The sequence below is a fragment of the Montipora capricornis genome, chromosome 10 (genome assembly GCF_036669925.1).
Source record: "Montipora capricornis isolate CH-2021 chromosome 10, ASM3666992v2, whole genome shotgun sequence".
Taxonomy (NCBI): domain Eukaryota; kingdom Metazoa; phylum Cnidaria; class Anthozoa; order Scleractinia; family Acroporidae; genus Montipora; species Montipora capricornis.
The window spans coordinates 29,013,306-29,033,195 of NC_090892.1; the positions used below are offsets into that span (position 1 = coordinate 29,013,306).

The 19,890-nt window shown below is 39.8% G+C and overlaps 3 protein-coding genes across 5 annotated transcripts in view; all 3 read left to right on the plus strand.

Annotated features, from left to right (window-relative positions):
- LOC138019623 (exocyst complex component 2-like) overlaps nt 1–4,988 on the plus strand; it is a 57,917-nt gene extending 52,929 nt beyond the window's left edge. For 2 of the 3 annotated variants that reach the window (XM_068866477.1, XM_068866478.1), the window contains 4 exons: nt 26–148; nt 452–513; nt 4,523–4,582; nt 4,754–4,988. In XM_068866477.1, coding sequence (XP_068722578.1) covers nt 26–148; nt 452–513; nt 4,523–4,582; nt 4,754–4,838 — 330 coding nt within the window. In that variant the 3' untranslated portion in view covers nt 4,839–4,988. Of the gene's footprint in view, nt 1–25; nt 149–451; nt 601–4,522; nt 4,583–4,753 lie in introns of all 3 variants that reach the window. The other variant, XM_068866476.1, reaches the window with a different exon arrangement.
- Nucleotides 4,989–10,475: 5,487 nt separating this feature from the next.
- Nucleotides 10,476–12,135, plus strand: LOC138022440 (uncharacterized; the record flags this gene model as incomplete). Its single annotated transcript, XM_068869570.1, is given in 3 exon segments — nt 10,476–10,918; nt 11,195–11,766; nt 11,769–12,135. Coding segments are annotated over 3 exon segments (1,248 nt in total), but the record flags the coding sequence as incomplete, so codon positions are not given.
- Nucleotides 12,136–16,094: 3,959 nt separating this feature from the next.
- Nucleotides 16,095–18,770, plus strand: LOC138019473 (serine hydrolase-like protein). The gene is made up of 2 exons (XM_068866272.1): nt 16,095–16,273; nt 17,954–18,770. The coding sequence occupies exons 1-2, from the start codon at nt 16,116–16,118 to the stop codon at nt 18,738–18,740; spliced, it is 945 nt and encodes a 314-aa protein (XP_068722373.1). The 5' UTR covers nt 16,095–16,115; the 3' UTR covers nt 18,741–18,770.
- The last annotated feature ends 1,120 nt before the right edge of the window (nt 18,771–19,890 follow it).

A 19,890-nucleotide genomic window follows, 5' to 3' on the forward strand; every position in this document is an offset into this window, starting at 1 on the left:
GATGACGCATTTGCTCTTGCACCAGGTTTTTGCTGTGTCAGAAGAGTTGCTGACTCAAGTGCTATCCCGTTTGACAGACATGTTAGCTGGTGAATTTTGCAAGCAGATATCTGCAGTCCAAACATTCAACTCGGCAGGTGCAGTCACGGTAAGCACTTCATAATTCTGACAGTATTATCGACTTCATTTGTAGAGCTTTTTGAAGTTGTACATTTTCTCCCCGGTTTGATTGCTTTTTGGCTTTATGATTTGAAATCGTAATCTATAGTTTGAAATGTGTTGTGTCCTTATTTTCACCCCACCTGAGTAGGCAATTTTCGAACGGTTTTCTTTTTTTCACCCTTCCTTGTAGATCAGTATACAGCTAGACTTTCACTGAAGTAGTTGTTAGTATATTATATTATTATATTATTATATTGTTAGTAATTGTCTGATGTTGATTTTGATTAAGGCCCATTTGGAAGCCCGAGCAATCCAGCAAGCATTGGCTGCATACCTCACCCAACACACAAGGTATTTAGCCAGAAGGACGCGATTGGTAGAAAGTAACTCGGAACTTTTCCAAACGGTCAATCTATGGCAATCCCAGTCGGAAAATCGGTAAAATTTCTGTTACTGGGTTGCCAAACCCAGTCGGAATCTGCATTTCATTTCTTTGTTTTTTTATTATTTTTTATTTTTTTCCGTGTCATGAAACGTCTTTCCTGTCCCTCTCTTGCTAAGTAATGTCTTTGTGTGTAGAGTCTTCTGCGCGTATGTTTGGTAGGTTTGAGGGGGTGTTACAAATGCATAGATTTTATCCGGTGGACATAGTAGGACATTTAATTAACCTGCAATGGCATCCAAAGTCATTGTAACGTGAATGGCGTTTTAGTGCGTCTTTAAACAAAGTATACCCTTATAATGGACGTCGACAACAATCTTTCGTCCGTCGAGTCATAATCAAAGTGAGCTTTATTTCTAATATTTTACCAAGTGTGGTGTTGTGTACAACACTGAAACCAAATGGAAAATTCTCTGGTAACTTATAGGTTCAACAAAGACAGAGAAGGAATCAAACACCTTAAGTGGATCTGCGATCTCTGTTGTCTGGCTATTTGTATTTATTTGTACTCTACTCTTCACGCTCTTCCGGTAACAATTGGAAATTTCACTAAATCTTATATTTATTTTGTGCTCAACTCTGGGCAGTCTTCAGGTAAAAAAAAAATAATTGGAAATGTGACAGCCAAGAATTATTTGAAAGAAAGCTCCTGAAATTTATTTTGTTGTGTATGGCAGTTTGACACGATTGGGTTTCATGTCTTCACGCACGCAATGAAATAGGAAAGGGGTTTTTTGCCTCTAATAGCAAATATGTTGTTTGTTTCAACAATTTTTTTTTGCTGGAAAAGGTTTTCGCGAAAAATTTCGTCCCCTGTGAGTGAATTCATCGTGTTGTGTAATATTCGAGCTTAACAAATTTGTATACGTGTGTTGAAATGTGATACGCGAGGAATTTTTTCTTTCTGACAAATGATTAATAGGAAGCCAAGTTGTTAACTTCAGAAAAGGATCTCTTTTGTCACTATAGTGTAAAATGAAGTTTATTTGGGAAGCCAGCATTATTTCTTTAAGTTCCTGGTTAATCCAATTTTGTTGCTACGACTTGCCAGTGCGAAGATTGTGTACATGCTTTTTGCGAATTTTGAGTGTTATGAATTACATCAATTGCGTGACATAGCTCCTTTATCACGAAGATTTTTCAACAATATATCGCTTTACTCTAACCCAAAAACATTGAGAGAGTAAAAAACTTCATATTTATTAACCATTTCTTTTGCTTTGTGCTTGTCAGCATTGTGATTTGCGATCATGATAATTCGCAAGTCTGTTTTTGTTTCTCACAGCACAGGTACCCCAAGCTAACGATGTAATTTGAGCATCACGATCAGCTAAGATTATAAGCGTTTGTATGGAAATTTGAAAATGTGTTTAGGAGTCGAAAATAAAGAACATGAATCGAACAAAAATGCCTTACCTTGTCTTCTCGATACCTTATCAGTGTTTTTGTGGCGTACTTTTGCCATTTCAGCGCTATTGGCTATTTGGCCATTTCAGCGCAGCGCTCGCTGCACGAAGCCGTGGAAAAACACCTTACCGGCCGAGCCCAAGGTTCAAATTTGTTACCCACAGGGTGGGCGACGAGGCTTCAGTTTCAGTGACAGGTGCAACGTGAGGCCCTTCTCAGGAAAATACTGAGCTGTCACGCAGATACGGACGAAGCTCTGGGAAATGCTGATGCATTAAAGATGTTTCGCAAACAAAACATAAACATTCACTTTGTTTTACAGTGTACCTGTCACTGACATCGTCGCCTGGGTAATAAATTTGAACCTTGGGCCCGGTCGGTAACGTCTTTTCCAACGGCCGTGCACGGAACTTCGTGGCAAAGCATCGTCGACGATCGGCAGGTACAAACCAGGTCCGATAGAGAAAGGCATTAGTTAAAGAAGGATTTTAACGTGCATCTGGAGGCGACCTGAGCGTTCGGAGTAAATGAACGACTGATTTCCTTCGGTGGTTATGCGAGACCGCCGCCAGCAAGTAGCCAACCTTGCGAAATTATTATATTGGAGAGCAACGATAGATCTAAAACTACATAGAATCGCTCTGAAACGGCCAGAAATGCTAAGAACATACCATAAATGAGACAACGAGGCAAGGTAACAAATTCTGATGTATTTTTATGTCAATTTTAATGCTTTAAGTAACGATCGCTAAATTCCCCATACAGACCCTCATAAACAGTTTATGTAACGCAACAACGATTATCCGTGAGCTTGGGGTACCTATGCTTATAGATGTTTAGATTTTCAATTACATGGCTGCTCAACCTCGCGATTGTGTAAATAGTTCACCCTGAAGTCAAAGTACCGTAGATACGTTTCTCAGGAACCCGACAAAGAAGGCTTCCTGACCCGACAGATGAAAAGTAAATATTCAGTTAAATACTAGCAGTAATCAAAGATTATGAGAGTGCATTGGACGCCGTCTCTTAAATATATAATTTCACTAGCTGACTTTCAGCCTTTGTCTATTGGTAAAATCCACGTTTTTCATCCCAATATCGTGTCAAAGTCCATGCCAGTTTAGGAGGCCCCCTGAACAAACTACGATTTGTTGACACGCAGCGTGGCATCGCCAGTTCAGCAGTAGACTCGCCAAAAAATTTACGTTTATAGCCTTCCTGAAAGAAAATTCGCCCTGAGCGGGATTTGAACTCACGTTGCTAGTCGGGTGTGATAACCACTACACGGGCGAATTTTCTTTCAAACATTTATTCAGTTAACAATATGACTATTTGGGGTGTACGGGGTCAGGGTTTCTCTCATAATTATACTCTTCATACAGAAATAAAATTAGCTTGTATCCCTTGTGAATCCTTCCTTGTCATCCGCTAAGTTGACTACGGTCGTGTATCCATTAAAGTGATCCTTAGTGAGGTTTTCAAGTGGAGTGATAGGCTCTCCTACCTTGTCACCTTGAAGGAAAATTTGCCGGCAGTCCCACGGGCTCAAATCCCGTTCAGGGCGAATTTTCTTTCAAACATTTATTCTGTTTTATATATCAGTGCAGTGCTGATGTCTAGGATGAAGGTTAAGATTAAAAAGCCACCCCAAATGCCCCATATATATATGAGGCCCAGAAGGCCGAAAAAGTACTGTCTGCAGTTAGTTATATGTATCGAATTCTAAAAAAAGCAAATATACTGTTGTCAAATTACAGATAAAAAATAATGTAACATAATTTTAAGCGGGGCAAGAATGTAGTGATAGCAACGACTATTACAAATGGCAGCAAATTTGTTTTTCGTTTATATAACGTTAACGAGACCTACTTCATTTTGGAGCAGTTGTTCTTTTGACTTTTGCATGGCTTAGCGAAACTAGAAAGGCTCATTAGCATAAAAACGAAAGAATCGTTTATATTCTCCATCACAATAATGGTTTCCCTGTTGGCAGAGATCTCTTTTCGTTTGCGTTTGCTGTGCTGTTGATTACGGGAAAAGAGGCCTCTGCCATGGATTGAAACTCACTTTGATTCAACCTCCGTCCACAACCTTGGACGGCACTCTTCAAACCGCATGCTCCATGATATGTTTGCTGATTGGACGTGAGCCCGCTGTGTCCCGCGCATTCCTTTACAGTATTTCCGCTGTTGTTAAGTGAGCCCACACAAAGTGAAGTATCACGTGAGGATTCGGTCGCTAAGTAACCACCTCTCAACACACAATGAGTTTCGACGAATGACAGAGGTCTGTTTTCCCGTACTCGTCAACCCAGGAAAAGCAAAAAGAAAAGAGACCTCTGCTAGCAGGGAAAATAATGGTGGATGTGGATGACACCTTTCTGCATCCCTAGCCTTTCAAATTTGTCATTTTTTGTGGAGAGTCAGGTTTTCCCTAATTAGAGTTAGTTTAAATGCTTGAACCATGGAGAGATCATTTAATTTCTACCTTCTTGATGCATTATTGTTCTAGGGAGTTATTCCAAGCCACATTTAGTAAGGTACCAGCCATAACCAAGGATTCTGATAAGAGGTAATGTAAATTCTTTTTCGCCTTCAATTGACTAAAAAGGTCGATCCTGATTTATCCTTGTTCTTTACTTCTGTGTTACGCTGCCCCTCCCCCTCCTTACCCCCCACCCTATGCCTCTTGATTGTTATGCCTTCTCATTAAAAAGGTACCAAAATCTTTCATTGATTTCAGACTGATAGAAGCTTTGATGACGACATTTAAACGACGCATGCGTCTTCAGTTACTTTGCTTCCAAGTCGACATGGAGGAACTTTAGCAAAACACATCAGCTATTACTGAATTTTTCGACGATGAACCAAAAACAACAAGCGAATCTTTTCAGTTTCTTTGAATCTTACTTTTTCCTCATATTATGTAATCCATTACTTTTCTGCTTTCATTAAACTGAGTCCTTCGTTGTCACTGAGATATATTATCTTCATCACACTCCCTTTACCAAATACAAGAAAATTTTCTGTGAAGACAAGGGAAGTGTGTCTAAAATGATAACAAATTTAGTATGATTGAGTTCAGCATTTGAGTGACTGTTGCGGAATTTATTATCCCGTGTCCTGATGGACTCGGTAAACAAGATCTCATGAGTGAACCACAGGCAGACAACCCTAAGGATGCGAGAGCGCGTGACGTCACGTTATTTTGAGACGGTTGTAACGGCCGATTCAACTAATCGAGGAAAGTGTTTTTCAAATCGCTTTCAATTCAAATGGTTAAGCGATCCAAACTGTAGCTGGGTAAAAGAATTTAAAGGCGACAAGCGCAAGGCTATGTGTTGTGTTTGTAAAAAGGTAATCAACATTGAACGCATGGGAGAAAGCACGCTGAAGTCTCACATGAAAGGCGATAAACATAAAATGAACACTTGTACAACTTCAAGTTGAACTCAGTCTTCGCTGGTCGGTACATTTTTACCCAAAGAAGTTACTTCAAGTTGTGATATAAGGTCAGAATCGGGTTTCAGTCGTACAGAAGCTAGTAACGCTCAGAAAGGCAGCCAAAGATAACGCAAATTGAAAGGCTGCTGAAACATCATCATCATCATCATCAGTAACAGTTTTTATGACTGCGTGACAATATGATTTTTCTATCTTCAAATACTATTTCTGTACCCAGATGCAACTTCAAGTCATGGCCAGTGACTGTTGTCCTTTTAAAAAATGTTATTACAAATTATTACAGTATAAAATAATGTGATCAACCGTGGCTGGTCTATTTAAAATTCGCAAATGACTCCATTGAGTGGGACCAAGATTGTCAGTTTAAAGAATAAATTTTATTCCTTGAAAACTGTAATTTGTTCTTGAAACGTCCTTGAATTTCGTTTGCCTTAAGTTGTACGAACCATGTCCTGCTGCAACGTTCAAAAAAGAAGGAAACTGAAAGATATGAGGAAAGTAACAATTTCAGTACTCTGAAATACAAACTCCGGATTTGTTTGTACAGATTTTCACTTTCAACTACAACCCTAAAGTAGACGTGACAATCGCTTTCTCTCCGCGTGGAAGGAAAATATGTTATCGCATACAATTGAAGTTTCTACTTGTTACTGCCCCCTGCATTGCCCTTTTTTTTTTTTTTTACATTGCTCCTGTTCAACGATAAACAACAAATTAAAAAGGGACTGCATGGTTTTAAGGAGAACTGAAGTGATCTCTAGGTCTTCGGTCTTCCTTTTCGGGGTCTTCGTTTTCGATACTACCCCTCAGTCACGTCCGATAAAAATATTCTCCGGCAATGTGGAGAACTTTATAAAAATGTCTACACCGCCGAACCGGTTGATTCGGAAAGCCAAGAATGGCTTTTATATCAACTAGAATGGCTTTTAGATCAACTAGGAAAGTTTTTTGATCAACAGCTTTGTGAAGGCGACCTCACGCTCTCTGAGTGTTTTGAGGCCGCCTCACAAATGTCATCATACAAGTCTCTTGGATCCGACGGCTTACCTGCTTACCGGCACACAGTTTGACCTCAGGAAAGAACAGCTTTTAGGCTAGGCCGATCCGATTTGAGTACCGATACAATTTGGGCAAGTTTTGAAAGCTAAAAACTTCAACCAATGCTGTGTTTTGCTGGTAGGACTGGGTGGCCCAATACTTACAAGGAAAGGACGGCTAGGAAATGACAATCGGGTGTCTTCCCTTGTCATGGGATGGCAGAATTACCCAGAATTCTTTTGGGCATGAAGGAGGCAACTTGAGAAGCACGAGACTGGCCCTCATCAAATGGCTCAAGCGCGGCCGGAAGAAAACGTGAGAAGACGATTTCAAGCCAGATACTAAGCAGTAACCCTGGTGTGTGCAGTTAACGTAGACTTTTAATTTCTGAACAAATTTTTGTCATAGAAAATTCGCGACAAAGTTGTGCTTTTTTCGCTGTGATCCTCGTGTCAAAGGAACGGTATAATGTAAATAAGAGAATAACCAGATTTATATTTGCAGATTACCTGGTCTCTTACTACTAAAGTCAAACTCTACATCTCTATGCAATAAACGCATTCAAAATCTCCTCATATTACTTTAGAAAAGTATGTTTTCTTTCTCTTTTTTTTTTTAAAGGATTTTCCTGCATGCTAATATGAAAAATGCGTTTACTCTCCCGTCCTCTTTTTAGGCATGATCTACGCGAAAATTACGTTCTATCCCTCGATAAACCTAGAACAACCAGTTATAATTCTTATTTCTTTTTTCTTACGTATCAGCTAAGTTGCGGAATGCGCTACCTGATTTCATCCGTACCACTGAGTTTACTGGTTTCTAAAGAGAATCCAGGGCCACATTTTGTACATACTGTGTATGTTATCACGCATCTTTGATGTGTTTAAGGTGGCTTAATACAGTTTTCCGAAGAAACTGAGATCAAGGTTTTGGAATCTGTGAAATTAAAGCATCAGCATTCTTAGGTGTTAGTCACTGCAATTGATGTAAAATGTAATTTTACCGAACAAATAAATGCAAATCAGGGGAAAATCCTAAACATAGTGACCGAGCTCCTGGAGGGGGAACTGGAAACTAGACACTTCAAGGGCTTTTTTCTCGAAAACCAGCCGTACAACCCCATCTCAAAATTTCAGGGTTTCCGAAAGCGAGAAAAAACAATTGTGTAGAGAAATAAATAGTTAAATCTGCCAGACAGGTTTTTCACAAATGATAAAAACGTCGATTTTGGTCTATTTTAATAATGACTGAAAAACTGTCTGATAGAACTTTTTGCAATGTTGTTTACTAATTCGCAAAATTTTAACCCTGGTTGTACGGCTAGATTTTGAGAAAAAGGCCTTTGAAATGTCTAGTTTCCAGTCCCCCCTCCAGGAAGTCCTTCACTATATTAAGTGTTTTCCCTTGATTTGTATTTATTTGTTAGGTAAAATTACATTTTACGTCAATTTGCAGTGACCAACACTTCACAAGAGACATCATTTTGCTTTAATTTCACAGATTTCAAAATTTTGTTATTTTTTCTTCGGATAACTGTAGTAAGCCACCTTAAAACTCGATGGAAAGTATCACCAATCATGATGTATATTTATCTGGAAACTTGATGTACATATTGCTAAAGAACCTTGAGGTAAATATATCAGATAAGTGTAGCATCGTTCAACATGTAAATATGAGCTTTGATATGTATATGGCGAATTTTGATGTATGTATAACAGTCTTGATGTACATGTATAAGCACTTGATATATGTATGCCATTCTTATTGCGTAAATAGCACATCTTAATGTTTTGTCCCTTTTTAACAAGCATAACTGTCCTTCTCTTTGACGAAATATCCTGAAGAGAAGACGTCTTTCAGTGTCACACTCCACGGAAACCAATTTAAGTCTTGACAGCAGAATGTCAGAATCACACACGAACAGGAAAATCGCTTCACTTGTCACTTGTCACTTGTCACTTGTCACACAATATCACTTGGGGAAAAAAAGTCCCGAATCACAACCACAACAACCGACTGACTGACTAGAGAGCCGCTTATATAGCTATCCGAAGAGAGTCTTATAAGTTTCCAAAAGTTACTATTTTCAGCTATTACAGTAAACTCTATTTTTAAACTTACGAGTCACAGGTTATTTTGAAATTGATGAGTCACAGTTCTAGAGAATTCTTGAAACAACACATTGCGTGACATTGACCTTCGCGAACTTTCCAGAATATTCCAATCCTTGTAACAAGTTTATCCAACAATTTTATTAATTCAAATTTAGCTAGGCTAAAGTGTCTATCTACTGCAAGTATTTACCACAAGCGTTTCCGTTATTATCACTTTTGTGTTACTTTTCAAGCTCTTTGGAGAGTCATCGCTGTATTGGGCACCGAAAGGTTACTCTCGAAAGTATTTTACTCAGGAGAACCTTGTAACTTTTGTAACGTTCATTTATTTGACTAGTTCAGGTGCTACGCCCAGGGCACATAATCTTACACCCAGGCTGTTATCTCATCGTCCTTTATTCTTCAAAGGAACTGTATTGCCCGCAGTAACCAATCCTAGCTAAGCAAGAGCATATATAAACGCCAGTTTTTGGTAGTTTGAGAGAGAGCTAGAGAGAGTTGGCTGCCGGCAACGGCAGAGTGCTGAAGTTCCATGCCTGAATAAAGAAGTTAAAACGCTGAAGCTGTGTCCACAAAATCTGTTCCGTAACATAACAGTTATGCATTGCAAAATCGCGTTGTGAGCTTGGGACGCTTGTGCTGTGACTTGTCAGTAAGAACTTGTGGCTGAGAGTCAGATGTTTCTTGTCATTCTTTTTATGGTCCTCTTGATAATATGCAGCAAAATGTGCAAGGCACACAGTATCTATGACTGGGGATGATGTTGGTCTAAGCATATAGCGTTCAATGGTATTTGACTTAAAAACAAATCTGCACTTTCGCTGTTGGCGCATGGCTCGTGTACGACGACCCGACTGACGTCACTTGGAGCGTGTAATAATTAATACTAAACGGGCACAGAGGACCAGAGGGACTGGAGCTACAGAGGACCATAGAAATAGGAAACACAGGGGAATAAGAGGACATGAGGCATAGAGGGACAGAGGAACAGTAGGCACAGAGGAACCGTGGGCACAGGTACATTGGAACAGTAGGAACAGAGAAACACTGGGCATTGAGGAAGAGTAGGCAGCACAGAGATCACAGTAATATGGGGACAGGAGGCACAGATGTGTACAGGAACAGGAGGAACAAAGGAACAGTAGGCACAGAGGAACAGTGGGCACAGAGGAACAGTAGGCCTGAAAACCTCTTTTTGCTAAGGGACACTATCGACTATGTCAAATTTAAACAGCTGTCGGCAGCGATTATAAGTCTGGATCAAGAAAAGGCTTTTGATCGGGTTAATCATGGTTTCCTACAACCTGTGTTAGCTCGTTTCAATTTTGGGCCTCATTTCCAGCCATGGGTTAATGTTGTTTATACCGACATTAGCTCCAACGTCATCAACAAAGGCTGGCTTTCTTCGCCTTTTCTCCTCAAACGAGGTGTACGACAGGAATGCCCGCTTTCACCGCTCTTGTATTGCTTAGTAGTGGAAACCTTAGGTCAGGCGATTTGCCAGGACGACACTATCGAGGGAATTCAAATCCCCGGCTCAAAGCAGCAACACCACGCTGATCTTAGCTAAGGATTATTCTATCACTCAATGTTTTCACATTGTCAATATCTTTGAAAAGGGATCCGGTTCGCGCCTTAATACGCAGAGGACCGAGGGCTTGTGGATCGGCAGATCAGCTGGTCGACTAACCGACCCTGTTACGGACAAGCTTAAAATCCTTGGTTTGTATTTTGGCAACGGCAATTTGGATCATGCTAAGTGGGATAATCGCTTAGCGAAATTGACGAATCGCCTTAACCCCCCCCCCCCCCCCCCCCCTTTGTACTCAACACATCACATCATCATGCTTCGTCGACTTTAGAAAAGCCTTCGACTGTATACCTCGACAAAAAGTATTCGACAAGCTGAGAAAAGAAGGTGTGCACGGGCGTTTCCTTGACGTTTTAACATCCATGTACTCAAATGATGAAGCCTTTACTTGTTTTGCCGGGGTAAAGCAAGGCTGCATGATGTCACCTACTCTTTTTAATTTCTATCTAAGTGATTTACCAAAATTCCTAAATACGGCGAGTCCAACCGACATTATGCTAGGTGATAGATCTATAAATTGTCTCTTATATGCGGACGATCTAGTAATCTTCTCTAGATCAGCAAAAAACCTCCAAATAATTCTTAATAGGCTGGAATCTTTCTGTGAAAATGCCGATTTAAGTGTAAATTTAGACAAGACAAAAATTATGATTTTTAACAATTGTGGTAACTCTTTAAACAACTACTTGTTCAGATACGGCGCTGATGAACTGGAAAATGTCAAATTGTATAAATATCTTGGACTCATAATGAGTCCTTTTGGAAAATTTAATCTCGCTAGAAAAGAGTTGAAGAAAGTTGCACTTAAAGCACTCTATAAATTACGAAAAGAAATGGGAAACCACTTCAGAGAAAATATAAAATTAACGATGAAGTTATTTGATGCACTGATATCTCCCATACTCTTTTATGCAAGTGAAGTGTGGGGGATTGATTGCAATGGGAAATTAGAAAAGGACCCAGCAGAATTAGTTCAAAATAAATTGCTAAAGTGGTTGCTGGGAGTTAACAAATACTGCAGCAACAATGCGTGCAGGGCTGAAACAGGGCGGTTCCCAATATCAATTGATGCTCAATGTAGGAACTTTAAGTTCTGGTTAACTTTAACCAAAAATGAATACAAATTATCCCAAATAGCATACAATGACATTAAATGGAAGGAAAATAAGGCTTTCTGGAGCAAAAAAATCAAAGGCTCATTGGAACAGATAGGATTAAGAGACCTCTGGATGAAAGCACACTATGTAGACATAGGAATTGTAAACATTATCAGGCAACGACTCAAGGATATCGAACTACAAAGATGGCTAAGTGAAATAAATAACGACACCAGAAAAGATGCTAACCAAAGCAACAAAATGAGAACCTACCGGTTATTCAAAACGATAGACAATTACAAATGTGAAGACTACCTACATCAGGTCACCAATACACGACACAGAATAGCCCTAACAAAACTGCGACTTAGCAACCACAAATTAGCCATAGAGACAGGACGTTATTCGAGACCGCTCAAGAAACCTGCAGAAAGAATTTGCCCAATTTGAAAATAGAAATGGAGGACGAAGACCATTTTCTAAATATATGCCCTGCTTACCAGGAAAAACGATGTTCGTTACTAGACTATTTGGAAAAAGAATATAGAATAAAAATAAGCAGAATGTCACCTAATAAAATATTCATGTTTCTGATAAACCCCCCTAGCGGAAATGTTAAAATACAAAAACTAATAGCAAAACATATATTCGAATGCTTTGAAAAAAGGAAAGGGGAAGACGGATAAAAGTAAATACTCCAGGACTTAATTAATTAATAACTTTTTAGCCATGTATACTTTTGTTGTTTGTAATTCTTAGTTATTTGGAAATTGTGGTCGATATACTATTTATTGTATAAGACTCCAAATAAACATGTCTATCTGTCTGTCTGTCTGTCATCATGTCAAAAGTTTAAAACCAGATCGGAAGTGCACAACTGCAACACTAGGAATAGGACCGCCTTCATATGCCACTCTGTAGGACGGCTGCAGGTCAGCGCGGGTTAACCTTTAGAGGCAAAAAGCTGTGGAATAGTCTCCCAGATGAGTTTCAGTCTATTACTAATTTAGATTATTTAAAGTGAAAATAAAACAGCTCTTTTTTAGGGTATTTTTCGAAAGCTAAGTTTTAGATATCTGATATTGTAAAGTAAGCTGAAAAGCCTTTCGCGGAGATTAATAACGTTATTATTATTATTATTATTATTATTGTTATTGATTGATTGATTGACCGCCTCAATCTAGACCTGACCCTCTTACCAGACTATAAAGTTAAAACTTTCTACGAGAAACTAGTGAAATCTCCCCGGCGTTTGCCTAGCACATTCGCCTGAGAGGGCAAGCTATCCACCATATGGCGGTCTGAGTATTAATTGGGAACAAACATTGTGTGGTGCTTGGCTCATGGAGTCATCAAAACCCGGGTTTTTCTTAAACGGTGGCGTCGGCTCCGTTTAAGCGAACGCTGCGCTTTCTGTGGGCAAACTGAATCTTGCTCCCACGCCTTCTGTGAGTGTTTTGTTGCATCTCAGGTGTGGGCGTGGCGTCTTCAACTCGTCAAGCAATTTTATTCTGCCCCTTTAATTCTCTGTCCAGCTTTAGTTTTCTTTAAACAAGGCCTCGCTCAGGATGGCCAGGCGGCCAAGGCCAATTCCTTAACTTGTCTGATCTCTAATATAGTCCTCAACGGGCTCTGGGCGGCGCAGAACCTTTGCACTTTCGAACACAAGGTCACCCCCGCCCAGTCGGTCATTAATAAAATAAAACAAGAGTGCGCACGCGTATCTCCGCGGCGCATTCCTGTTATACCCCCCAGAGAATTTACAAATACGTGGGCTCATAAGAACGTCCTTTCTCGCATAGACAATGATGAGCTACGTGTAATCATTTAAGAAGGGACCGGGGGGTAGCGACGGAACCCGTGGGCCGAGCCGTGCAGGAGCGGGTTCCCAGGCCCTTGGGTGAGGTCACTCGATGCCCCTTGTCCCCACAGCTTATGTTTCCTACATCCAAAATCACTCAAAATACAACAACAAAATAATAATAACAATAATACCATAAAAACAAAACGTAATATTACAAAATCCACATTGTACAAAATGAAAATCAGCAATTCAAGTAACAAATAATAGAAGTAAATACGCAATCAAATAGGCTTTTTCGCTACATTTGTAGCTTTCACGATTTTAGCTTTTCTTAAAAATTTTAGCGTCACATTTTCACTTAGTTTAGCTTTCAACTTTTAACATTGTCAAGTAAGGGCGAGCAGAGCTTCCTCTGTTTCGTCATTGTTCATATGTAAAAAAAAAAATTCCACTCTCGAGAACATGTTGGTTGAATCGTGCGGACTCTCTTGTTAACTCAACTCTGCACAGTCTTCGGGTAACAATCGGAAATTTCACTAATTCTTGTTAACCTTCAATGGCGTCGAAAGTCATTGTAACGCGAATGGCGTTTTAGTGAATCTTTAAACAAAATATACCCTCATGGAGCTCAAAAATGGAACGTCAATTGGATAAACAAGACAGGCGGCGAAAAATAAATATCTGGAAACTATGAAGCTACGAGTAATGGTCTTGGACAACAATTGAATTTTCGCGTTGGATATCAAGAAAGCTTTGTTTCTAATATTTTACCAATTGGTGTTATTTACAACACTGAAATCAATGGCAATTTTTTAATGGATTTAACAAACATCGAAGGAATCGAATGCCTTGAATGCATCATTTTGCGTTTACTGAAGTCGCATCTCAGTTGTCTGGCAATTTACAGTTATTTTGTACTCAACTCTGCAAAGGTAAAAAAATTGGAAATGTGACATTGAAGAATTATTTGAAGGAAAGCTTGTTGTCTCTTTTATGCTTCATTATTTACGGTCAAGGTTCTTTCGAAAAGGGTTTGATGTGAACTGTCTGAAATTTACTTAATTGCATATGCTTTGTGACACGGATTGTGTGTCTTGTTTGCACGCACGCAATTTAAAAAGGAAGGGTTTTTTGCCTCTAATAGCAAATATGTTGTTTGTTTCAATAAATGTTTCGCTGGAAAGGGTTTTTGTTAGATTTCCAGCCTTTGTGAATTTAACATGTTGTGTAATTTTCGAGCTTAACAAATTTGCATACGTGGGTTGAAATGTGATACAGGAGGGTTTTTGTGGTAGTGCGCTGTAAGGAGCGCGTGCATAATTCACGAAAATAAACAGGTCTGTTTGGAAGCGTGCTTGAGTTTCAACAAAGTGAGCCCCAAAATTAGCAAAAAAATGTGACGCTGATGAATAATAAAGTAGCTGCTATTCCCAAAACGATGGAATTACCTGGTGATAAATAACCTCGTCTTGGAGAGTAAATTTTTGACTTTGCAGAAACAATGGTCAACCTCAACAGTTAAGCGATTGTGATCTTTGTGTTAAATTCGCACATTTCTTTTCAAACTTTATAACACTTGAAAGAAAAAGAAAACTAGCAAAAACAAAAACCCAGTATCTTGCCATCATTTGACACAGATGTTTCACTGTTTCGCGAGTAAACACGCCGAGGTAACTTGATCACGGCGCCCGCTGAATTCGGTGTCGCTTTCGATTTTGCGATTTACTTGTGCAGCCAAAAGTACAAAAACAAATTGAATCTTCCATAATGTTTTTCACTGATGATAGCTTTTTATATTCGCGGTTCAAAATCCAGGGGCGGATCCATACCGGTTTCCACCGTTTTACGCAAATCGGTCAGAAACACGAGAAAGAGGACTTTGAAGAGTTAAAATCCAAAAAATTCCCGGGGATCATGCGCCCGGACCCCCTAGAAACTCCTAGAAACTTTTTCGTGGTTTTGGAAACCAGTCATCATTAATCCTAGATCCGCCCCTGAAATCAATGTTGTTTTCATGTCGTAAATTTTGTTACGGATGGCAAAATATTTTATTCTCGATCGACCGTCCTGAAAACTTCCTTCTACTCTTCCCTAAAAACTGTGTATCAATATTTATTCACTTTTACATCAATATTTGTTTTGCATAAGCAAGCTAACAAAATCTGTACCTTGCTTGGTTCGCATTTTTGAGCGTTAAAATAGAATTGTCGGTCCTATGCTTCTGTTACAAAGTCGTATGTTTCTTGTTTCATCCAGACACTAACCCCGCCGGACCCCTAGGGATTCATTTTAGTGAGCTTTTGTATTACAAAGATGTCGGATGCTTAGAGTGCACGCTTGTGGTAAAGACAAGTTGTGAGGGAACTTGAAAACGACTCTCAACATGTCAGCCTAGAAGCCAATATTTCCTGATTCCCTTTTATTTTCTTCAATCTTTCTGGGTTTCTGTACTTTGCTAGTAACCACATGTCTTCTCAGGGGGCTATTTACCTTAGACTTGTACCATGGTACTACAATGATATACAATACCAAAACAATATCGTGTACTATTCGAGCTACATATTACGCAAAGACAACTTGAATCTCCTGGAAGACAAAACGCAGCTCGGTTGACAATATGGAATAAAGCGCTGTGTTACTGCACTACCACACGTACGCAATGCATGCCTATTTTTTGTAAAGGGGACAGGAATTTTTCTTTCTGACAGATGATTAATAGGCTGGTAGCCAGGTTTTTAACCTCAGAAAAAGATCTGTTTCGTCGTATCAACTTGTGATCCAAAGGGCCTCTGCTGGCAAGACTTCTGGGTGACCAGTTAAATGGTCTTAATGACCCCCGACTTGAAAAAATTGCGTGGATTCAATTCCACCCTTCTGTTTTTGCATAACACGTTCCACAGGCAACCCAGTGTACGCTCATGGAGCGTCTAGTTTCGATCTCTTGGAATGCCGCCGTTGGACGATGGGCGCCTGGGTTGGGACTAAGGATCGCCATCATGGATGCCGAAAGATTATTGTCTGAGGAACAATCTTATCGAGAAATGTCTTTTGCTGTTCCTTGGGGAGTTATTGCAGCTAAAGAGTGGGGACGTGATGATGGAAAGCCTTTCTTAGGACTTCATGGATTTCTAGATAACGCAAACACATTTGACAGGCAAGTAGTAGCGCGCTTTTTATTAAGCCTTTATATTATGTTTTCTTCCAGTCTCAAGAATGGGAATCCCAGCTTGGTCCAATCACATTCCAGGGCGTTTTATGAACATAACGAGTAATAAAAGAGAGAAGGGATCCTCACACTTTAGGATGTTTTCTTCTATCAGGGTCGTAACAAGGAACATATGGTATCAGGCATCAAAGACCTGAAAAGGGCCGGGATCAGGGATCACATTGGGACATTCCATTTTTTATCTGCACCCCCCCTATGGAAGGCATTTTTTGAAACGTCAAGAAGGACCCTGTCGGAATCTGGATTTTCTGCTCTAGTTTAGGAGGTCGGAATCGGGAGTCTTTGTTCTATGCAAAAACGGGCCTGTCGGAATCAAGCTTCAGAGTAAAAGGGGCCTGTCGGAATCTAACTTCAGAGGTGAAAGGGACCTGTCGGAATCTCATTTCAGAGCAAAAGGGACCTGTCGGAAAAATGCCTTCCATAGGGGGGTGCGGATAAAAAATGGAATGTCCCATTCCATGCCAGGGAGCTGGAATCACAACTCCAGGCATCAGGATCAGCGGTGTTTTTCATGGAATAAGGGATCAGGGATCAAATCAGCGTGGGAAAAAGAATCAACCACCAAAACTCCTATGTGACATAAAAAACTTTTTTTGAAAATGCCAAAAATTTGGGTCGGTCAGACGATGCTAAAGGGAGAAAAAAAAGGGAATGGTTTAACACTTTTTACAAGTATTGATGATTAGTTATTTTTGAAAAATGCGTGGTTATCCCCCAATTTTCGTTTTGGATTTCAATAACACTTCTTCAGATCTGCTTTTCCAGCATATTCATAAACTGTGAAAAAATGCCTTTGACTAAGTAGGCACTGCCCTTAAATGAAAAATAAAGCTATTTGAACCTATGGCCTTTGCAACGTTGGTGCAATGCTCTACCAACTGAGCTCTTGGGAGCAGGACCTGTCAGAATGGTATCCAGTCAAATCATCTACGTTCAAATTCGCCTATGGCAACTCACCTACACCTATTGGTAAACTCGCCTCCGTGGACAACTTTGATCACCAGCATGGGCAAGTTCATCGCAATTAAATTGTTTAGTTTCATGACAAATGAAAACTTAGTGTGCATTGGTCAATGCTCTTTGGTGCATGCTTTCAAGTGACTGGATGTCCTGTGAACTGTGTTGAGAAGGTTAACTACTGTTTGCAGTTCTGCCTTGTGAATAAGTCGACGTTGAAGGACACTGAGAAGCAATTAATTTTGTCTGCATAGCTCATAATTGTTGGAGACCATGAGTGAACACATAACCACTGTGGTCAGCAAGCCAGCAGCATTAGTTGTATCATTGCATGGTTACTCCTTGTGCCATGCTCCAAAAGTGTCACATCCCTGATTCACCATTGTCTCTTCCAGGTCATCATACAAACCTTTAAGAACCAGTTTCACAAAACAAATCAATCAAAACTTTATCCAGTCTTGGTTGGAAACCTCTGTTCAGATTTGTTATGATTGCAATTTTTGGTGGGTTAGCTGTATCAATGGATGGGATTTTAAAATACTTCAGAATGCAGAAAAACGGTCTTTGCAATAGTGCTTAGGTATGGTTTTGCCCAGGTTTAGCCTGAAAACTGCAAAAACCTTATTACATTGCTGGTTTGATCTCTTTCAGACTAGCTCGCTTGCTTCCAGAAGACATCCACTTCATTTGCATAGACTTTCCAGGACATGGTAAATCCTCACACAGATGGCCTGGAATGCCATACATACACTTTGAGTACATTGCTGATATAAAGAAAGTTATTTCACAGCTCAAATGGGAAAAGTATTCAGTCATAGGTCACAGTATGGGAGCTAACTTAGCAGCTCTGTATGCCGGTACTTTCCCATGTGAAGTGGAGAATCTTATTTTGCTTGATTTCCGTGGGCCTTCAACATACCCTGTGGACAAAGCAGCTGTTGTGTTAGCTCGTTATGCAACAGCAATGGCACAGGTTCAGACCACTTCACTCCATGTTTATCCCAACTTGGAATCTGCTGCAAAGAGGCGGCAGTTAAAAGCTGTTGGAGGAACAATGTTGACAAAAGAGGATGCAGTTTTGTTGGCTAAGAGAGGAACTTGTACCACCAAGAATGGTCTCGTATTTTCAAATGATCCAATCATAAAACATTTATATGTACCACTTGTTGCACCTCAGCAATTGTTACTTTCAATTCTTTCCAAGATACAATGTGCAGTATTGACACTAGAAGCCACTGATACTGTGTTTGAAACGAACAAAGTATCTTGGATGGAGAGAATTAACATCATTTGTCAAAGTGCAAAGTTCAAATTGTGTAAAAAAATCAAAGGTGGACACCATTTCCATCTAGAAAACCCTGGGCAAGTTGTTCAAGAAATTAAAGGTTTCTTAACTCTTTGCCAATCATATGATTGTACTCTCAATAGCAAGTTGTGAGTGATTTTCTGAAATAAAAAAAAAAAGACATACTGCTGAGTTTTTCTTTTAAAGCAAGTTAAACTGCTGCTCCATTTTTTCTTCCCTGCAGAAGTCAATAAGTTCCTACAAAGCAAACCTCACTGTATGACCACTGAAATGCATGGATGATGTACCGGTAAAACAGTCCTCCTAAATTAATGTCTAGATCTGTATGTGATCAGCAGGGGCAGCTTATCTCTTTTTGTGAAATGCCAGGTGCACACTGTAGACTGAGATGACGAGATGATACCCCAATGGTTAATGGTAATTAATTTATGTACAGTAGCATACATATTCAAATGTGGCTTACAAGCAATCAATCTATGGGTATACAGCATATGCAGGTGCCACTGGTAGCCAATATTAGTCTGATTCGATCTCACCCAACTCACTCATGAATGAAATGAGGCCTGACCACAACACCAGGAACTTGTACTCTTTGCAAACAGTGTATGGGTTCTTTAACATCGTACAGAATTAATCAACAAGTGTTGTCCTCAATCCAGAAGACTAGAAAGTCTAACCATTTGCAAATGTCATCTCCAAGTCAGCACTTGCTCCTCAGTTATTTAAAGACCCTGAGTGTTGGTCTGACCGGAGTTAACCGGAGAGAGAGAGTTGGTCTGACAGGCTAACCCTACCCCTCTCACACGGCAGCCAAAAGTTCAGTAGTTGGAATCCCATTTTCAAATTTACAGCAGAGAGGCAGTAGTTTGTACCAATTGGCAGCTGGGACAACTTCACATGAGGGGGGCGCAATATTTATCGCAATTCAGCAATGAAACATACTTATGTACCATTTTTTGCACCTCAACAATCTTTCTGTGACACAATGCACTGTATTGGAATCAGTAGTCTAAGATAAATACCTTGGAAGATACTATTTGGGACCATTGAAACTTGCAGCCTTGTTAGACCAAGAAAAAAGTTCATTATATACAATGTACCACCCTCCACAAAAGAAACCTGGATGGGCCAATGATGAGTAGAGAACTAGGTAGTATTATTGTTGACTCTCCCAAACAGATTTATATCTGTGTCCTGAACAGATGAAAAAAATTTCAATTAAAGCAATATTATGTCCCCTACATTAACACATTGACTCCTGGCCGTGACATTTAACAGTTTT

Bases quoted from the DNA above. Each gene is read 5' to 3' on its own strand.
- LOC138019473 (XM_068866272.1), top strand. From the start codon at position 16,116: ATGGATGCCGAAAGATTATTGTCTGAGGAACAATCTTATCGAGAAATG. The intron at 16,274-17,953 runs GCAAGTAGTAGC...GATCTCTTTCAG, and splicing joins AACGCAAACACATTTGACAG to ACTAGCTCGCTTGCTTCCAG.